The sequence below is a fragment of the Lontra canadensis genome, unplaced genomic scaffold (genome assembly GCF_010015895.1).
Source record: "Lontra canadensis isolate GAN:19392208 unplaced genomic scaffold, GSC_riverotter_1.0 scaffold3, whole genome shotgun sequence".
NCBI lineage: Eukaryota > Metazoa > Chordata > Mammalia > Carnivora > Mustelidae > Lontra > Lontra canadensis.
This window is the reverse complement of record NW_022630997.1, coordinates 17,744,073-17,750,805: the sequence shown is the minus strand read 5'-3', so window position 1 is coordinate 17,750,805 and position 6,733 is coordinate 17,744,073. Positions and strand designations below refer to the sequence as shown.

Sequence of the window (6,733 nt, the reverse complement as noted above, 5' to 3'; positions counted from 1 at the left end):
ACAACCGGGAAAGCACAGTCCCTTCTAAATCCCTTTGGGGACCAGGCTATCCTCTCTGTGTGTCTCAGTCTGCGGGTGAGTGTGCATGGGTGGGGGAGGTAGTGGTGAGGCGGGAGGGCATAGGCAAGAGGGAGGAGAGAAACCCCAAGCGCTGATTATGTGGAGGGGATTTGCGATGTCTCTTTTCCTCCCCCCCTTCTTTCTTTGTCCTCTTTCTCCGTGTTCCTCTCTTTGTCCCCTTTTCCTCGTCTCCTTCTTCTGCATTTGTCTGGGAGGATCCTGGAGTGTTCTTTTGATCGACTCAATCTTTCTCTGGCACTTGAGTTCTGATTGGCTGAAGGACTTAGAAGGGGGAAAAAAACTTTAATTAAGTAGATAATCTCTTCTTTGGAAGTTTGGCAGCTCCATTTCACCTCCCCTTAACTCTGTTTGGGATCGCTTACACACCAGGAAAGTTGGGACCTGAGGAGAATTCCACCCCACTCCCACTGAGGAGTATATTTCCCCATCTTGTCTGGCTCCCACGTTTTTAGAATTTTCTATCTCTGTTGCTCCTGAGGATTATGTTGCTTACGAAGCCTTCTGTGTGCATCTTCCTTTTCACCTGTATCCTCCGACTCAGCTACACCTGGTAAGTAACCTGGACTCCTACGTGGAATGGGACTAAGTAAATGTATGTAAGGGAGAGGGCTCTTTTTCATTTCCTGAAGTGTGGGAAGATTTGGGATCTTTCCTAGGAAAAACTGTTCTATGGAGTAGGGGCTCTTCCTAAATTTATGGCGGATTTCAGTAAATCTTTAGGACCCTGACTAATTAATAGATTTAAAAGCAGATTAATAAATTGCTATACTACAAATATTCTAAGTGGTTTTGGGGGAAATGGACAGTAGTCCCCCCCTCCTCCCCTTTTTAACCAAATCCTGATGTCGGCATTGTGGAGAAAAGGAAGGTGGTTCAAAGCAAGTTCTACTGTGTTTGAATCTGATCTTTGAGGTGAAGGCTGGAGACAAAATGCAATGGGCTCTTACTTTGCACTTTCTGACTTAACTTCACTTTTTTCAGAATATTCCAAGTAACTACGTCATCATGTCTTAGAGATAAAAATTAGCTCGAGCTGTTGAGTTGGTATTGGGTGAATAAACACATTTGAAATGAAATATTTTAGAAATCTAAACTTTCTACAAATTTATTTAATGTATACAATTTACAAACACTTCTACCTTGCTCCGAAAATGAGGCAATGTTGGCGAAAGTGCTTTGGAAATTATAAACTACCTCACCAATGATAGGTGATATTATTGTCAGTTTCATGTAGCTCTTGGGAATCACATGAAGTTACCTATACACGGTAATGTTAACAAGTAACTACGCAATGGGATACAAAAGACAGACCTGGGAAGTGCAGGTTGCTAGGGTGTTTGGAGTTTCTCCCCAGCTGAGATACATAAGCTCAGCCTCTTTATTGGTTTGCATTTTGACCATCTGTTTAACCAAGGTCTGAATCCAACTGCTGCATAAACTGTTGAGGAAGCGAGGATAGGCATTTCTTTGCTGCAATCAGCTTCCTGTGCCAAGAAGGTATTCTTATCATAAATGAGTATAGCCATCTTTATTACAGAGTTGGTAAGAAATATGCCCAATTTATACAATGATTTGCAAGTTAACGCAGTCATTTGCAACACTTCCAGTTACAAAGTGAACCACCAAATAATTGGTTCATTTCTAATTGGCATGTTAATTAAATATTTCACGTTCAAAAAAAAAAAAAGTCTCTCTCTTTTTCCCCTCATGAGAACAAAAAGACAAAAGGGAGCGGAGACTATTTCAGAGCATTTCTACTGATGTTCATGGTATTCTTCAGCTGATTCAGTATCAGCAAAAGAGAAACACGAGATTCCTTTCCCCAGTCACCAGGGCAGTGTGAAGAATTGTTCTATAAAAAATACCTTTACTGTGTGTTCCTTCCCTGCTGGAGGGGGTCATGTTCATTTCATTCCGATACTGACACAGCCACACTGAAAGGTGGCTGGGTTGCTTGTCTGTCCAAATTCAAGTGTCTGGATTCAAAAAGAAAAAAGAAAAAAGAGATGTGAAAGAAAGTTCTAATTTAAAAACAGGGTTTAAGAACCCCTCCTCGCCTTGCCTGACTTTGAGGAGAAAATGTACAAATCTCCTGTATAATGTAATTAGATTTTAATTGCTTTTTCTCTATAAGCTGTAATTTGAATTAAAGACTTACACTTTGCCAAGAGTCTGTTTTTGGTAGCATTTGAAGAGTGATTTTTAAATTTAACATTAAATCTTGATTATTCTTATAATGGAACTATCAGGGTTCTGCATAAGGTCACCTTCTCCTTTGTGCCATGCAGAGAAATTTGACCAACCACAGCCTTTCAGATGTTTCTCTTAATACTTCATTACCAACCTTTTATGTAAGGACCTCAAAAGCATTTAACAAATAGAGAACCACAATTTCTGCTTGGCTGTTCAATTGTAGGCTTGCCTGAAATTACTGTCAAAAAAGTCCATCAACAGAAGCTCTTGGGCTTGAAAGGAGGAAATAAGGATGACACTGACAGCATGCAGTTTAACTCGGGTTCTCAAGGCAAGATGACTGGAAACTTTTTAAAAAAGCATTCTCTACCATTTCTTCTTGTCGGGATAATTCTGAGAAATGTCCTTTAGTAACTTGAGAAAAATCTTTTCTTTGAATCTGTTTTCCTTAATCCAAATGGCTCCCCAAAAAAGAGAATGGGAACGTGTGATACAGTTAAGCAGAGAGTGACAGTTACAATGGTGGCCAGAGATGAGCCAATTTGACCTTTTGTTTCCATTACTCTTACTCATCTGGCATGAATGGCCCTAGAACATGTTTTTCCTTAACTGTTGCCTTCATTTTACTTCAAATGATGTCTCATAATGATACTAGGTTTTGCCCAGTTCTGCCCATTTCTCCTTTCTCTCTCTCTCTCCCCTCCACCTGCCCAACTTGATGACCAAATCAGAAAGATGCACTGGAACACAGAGGTTAACTATGGCTCTGTTCTCATTCTTTCCAAAGGCTTTAAAGGGAGTCAATTTCTTTTCTGCAGTAGAGCAAGAATTTATGGAAAATCTTTGGGTTTTAAGACAGCTTTTGAAATATACCATTCCTTGGTTTGCTACATTTATGTATTTAAAGTAACCTTTCTATGAACTTTCTATGAATTTCTATGAAATTTCATCTGATGATGATTGCAGAATCCCTGATCAGCAAGGGCTTCAGTGAGTGTAGGGGGGCTGTCTTGCATCCATACTCTTTCCAAGCATCATCTATAGCAAAAATTATTCTCCACATACATGTGCTACTATTTTTTAAAATATGTATTATGAATAATAAAAACACATACTTAAAAGTACTGAATTCATGATAATTTGTGGTTAAGTTTCTGTTAAGTTTTTCCACTAAAAGATACAAAAAAGAACAGGATGCACTAAACTTTGCTACCATAAAAAGAAATTCTCATCCTCAGAGAGGCTGGGAATCTCTGAAGTTAGGAAAATAAAAGGTAAGTGAAAATTGCTTTGGAATCTGGAAAATAATATGCCAAAATCAAAGAGTCACATACCAATAGCTCCCCTGCCTGATCAACAAAAAATTCATAACCCATGAAAAAACTTGGGATTTATGGGGTAACTCTGAGGGGATTAGGTCAGTAGCTGCAATGTTGGAGGTCCTGCTAAGGGCTTGAGACACGATCACTGAAGTTGAATTCCCAGTTTTGTCATTGATTTGTCAACAACTTGAGCCCTACATTTTTGCTTTCAGAGTCTCTATACTTCCTGCCATGAATAAAAATAACAGTTAGCTAATAATAATAATAATTAATTAGTTAATGATATTTATTAGTACCACCATCATCATCATTTACAAAGGCTAAGAGGTCCTGGGAAGAGACACTTCATTACAACTTCTCTTACAAAACCAGTTTGTATAAATAAGGCAGATGCTCCATGATACATGTTTAGTTTATGTGTGTGGATGATAATATGACACAAAGAAGCATCTCCTTTTTGTGATATTATATAAGCAGGGATATTAAAAAAGGATCAGAAGGAGTTTCAATCCAAACCCTCTCTCTTCCATGGAAAGAGTTTACTTTTTTCTCTTTTTCCCAGCTGGGACACTTGCTTTAGTGCTGTATCTTAGGGAATGCTATTCTCTCTTGGGACTACAAATATAAATCCCTTTTTCTGGGCTCCAACTACTCTTAGATTCTTTTCTTTTCCAACTGATATGATCAAGTTCTCTTAATCTGCTGGATGTTTACGATTATTAAAATAGGGGCGCCTGGGTGGCTCAGTGGGTTAAAGCCTCTGCCTTCGGCTCAGGTCATGATCTCAGGGTCATGGGATCGAGCCCTGCATTGGGCTCTCTGCTCGGCAGGGAGCCTGCTTCCCCCTCTTTCTTTGCCTGCCTCTCTCTCTACTTGTGATCTCTCTCTCTCTCTGTCAAATAAAAAAAAAATCTTAATAAAATCAGGACATTTAGAAAGGATTTTATTTGTTCACATTTTGGGTGAAATATTTTTTGGCTAAAAGATTCCAAAGATTCCACTAGACCCTTGCCATCTACTCATCTTTGAAGACTTAGTTTAGGTATTCCCTCCTCCCGGAATTCTTCACAGTAAAATTAGCTACCTCTTCTCTCTGTCCCCATTATAGCCAGTGGCAGGTTAAGCCATCGTGGCACTTGGTACCTCTTACTGGAATTCTGCTTTTGAATCTGTCTTCTTCACTAGCCCAGAAACTCCTCTAGAATCAGACGTGTCTCTTATCATCGTGTCTCTTATGCAGAAATTAACCACAATTGTAATAATGGGTAACTTACTGTGTAGGCAGGCACTGTTGTAAGTGCTTTACCAATCCTTCTATTAATCCTTCGAATTAGAAACTATGGTCATCTACATCTTACAGGTGAGGGAACTGAGGCCTAGAGATTTTTCTTTTTGGGATTTTATTTATTTATTTGACAGAGATCCCAAGTAGGCAGAGAGGCAGGCGGGGGCAGCAGGGGGGGGGGGGGAGCAGGCTTCCTGCTGAGCAGAGAGCCTGATGAGGGAGGCCCAGAGTTCTTAAATAACTTGGCAAGATCACCTAACTTGTAATGATCCAGATGGAACTTGAACCCAGGAGACTTGGTTCTTGAGGCCTCATGCTGAATCACGATGATGATGAATGTGTTTTGAACTGATAAATGTGTTTTGAACTGACCTTTGCATGCAAACCATTTTACATAATGGAAGAACCATGACAGGAAACCTTAACCTTAATTTAAACTTAATCTTTTCTTAAGTTCAGAAACTTCTAGAAGTAGGATCAGTTCTCAGAAGTAGAGCATCTTCATATTTTCTAGTTTAAAGGTAGAAGGCTCCATGGTTTACTTAAGTGCTTACTCTTGTATTGCTACAGTCTTCTGAAAAAAGGATAATTTAAGATTAGCTTTGGCCCTGCCCCATATCCTGGGACAAAATCTATCTCAGAAATAATGATAATGTGGGGGCACCTGGGTGACTCAGTGGGTTAAAGCCTCTGCACTCAGCTTGGGTCATGATTCCAGGGTCCTGGGATCAAGCCCCGCATCAGGCTCTCTGCTCAGCAGGGAGCCTGCTTCCCTTCCTCTCTCTTTGCCTGCCTCTCTGCCTACTTGTGATCTCTCTCTGTCAAATAAATAAATAAAATCTTTAAAAAAAAAAAGAAATAATGATAATGTGAACCAACGCTTAGTACATGTTCACTAAGTAACTGGCCAAAGACACAAAAATTGTCACTGGTGAGACAGGATTTGAATCCACAGCACTCATGGCTTTTCTCCAATAAGCCTTTCCACTTCAGATAGGACCTTGCTTTGTTTTCCCTGCCCACATTCATAGCTCAGGAGCCAGAACACTGGACCATATTCTTCCTGTTGTGGCCATCCCTCTTTCTCTGTCTGACACTCTAATTCTTCTGCGAATGTTTAATAATGTTAACAGTAGTCTCATACACATTTAGAAGTCTGGCATTAAGAAACAAAAGCTTGTGCCTGATTAGTATTTTTATATTAAAAAAATAGTTCTGTTAGCTTATTTAAATTATCTTACACTTATTTACCCAACAAATTTATATTATTTCATTCTGTTATTTCATTCCTTTCATCTCACTGAAAACTGTCTGCAGGCTGATGTGGATTACATGTGTACTGTTGCCAAAAACCTCAAGTTACCTGTTCTTTTCAATGTAGTGGGCCTGTGTTTGTTCGTAGATCACTCAAAAGTATCTGTACTATCTGTACTGCTTCTGATGTTAAGGTTTTATGTATAGTATAAGAAAGCTAGTTCTGATGATATTTTCCTAAGGATAAAGACCCATTTTTGTAGCACATCTTAGGGTCTGCAGGAGCCTGAGAATTATTGTAGTGTCCTCCATTTCATTATTTTTCATGTAACAGCTTTTAAAGAGACACTTAGGATCTTTAGAGCTCTTTTGTCTTTTGATTCCCCTTACATTCAAAGTAAAAGGCAGAGGCAAAAACAAATTGCCCAAGATCCCTAATTCGAGCATGTGATAAGGAGATGTAGTGAATAAAGGTACAGTGTTGGTCAAGAAAGAAAGAGAGAGAGAGAGAGAGAAGGAGGGAGGAAACGGAAGGAAGGGAGGGAGGGAGGAGAAAGAAAGAAAGAAAGAAAGAAAGAAAGAAAGAAAGAAAGAAAGA

At 39.3% G+C, this 6,733-nt stretch overlaps 1 protein-coding gene across 1 annotated transcript in view; it reads left to right on the top strand.

Annotated features, from left to right (window-relative positions):
• Window positions 1-235: 235 nt before the first annotated feature.
• Window positions 236-6,733, top strand: part of WNT8B (Wnt family member 8B) — a 24,292-nt gene continuing 17,794 nt past the window's right edge. Inside the window, exon 1 of the mRNA XM_032882310.1 lies at window positions 236-631. Within this exon, the coding sequence (XP_032738201.1) occupies window positions 564-631 (68 nt within the window). The 5' untranslated portion in view covers window positions 236-563. The remainder of the gene's footprint in view (window positions 632-6,733) is intronic.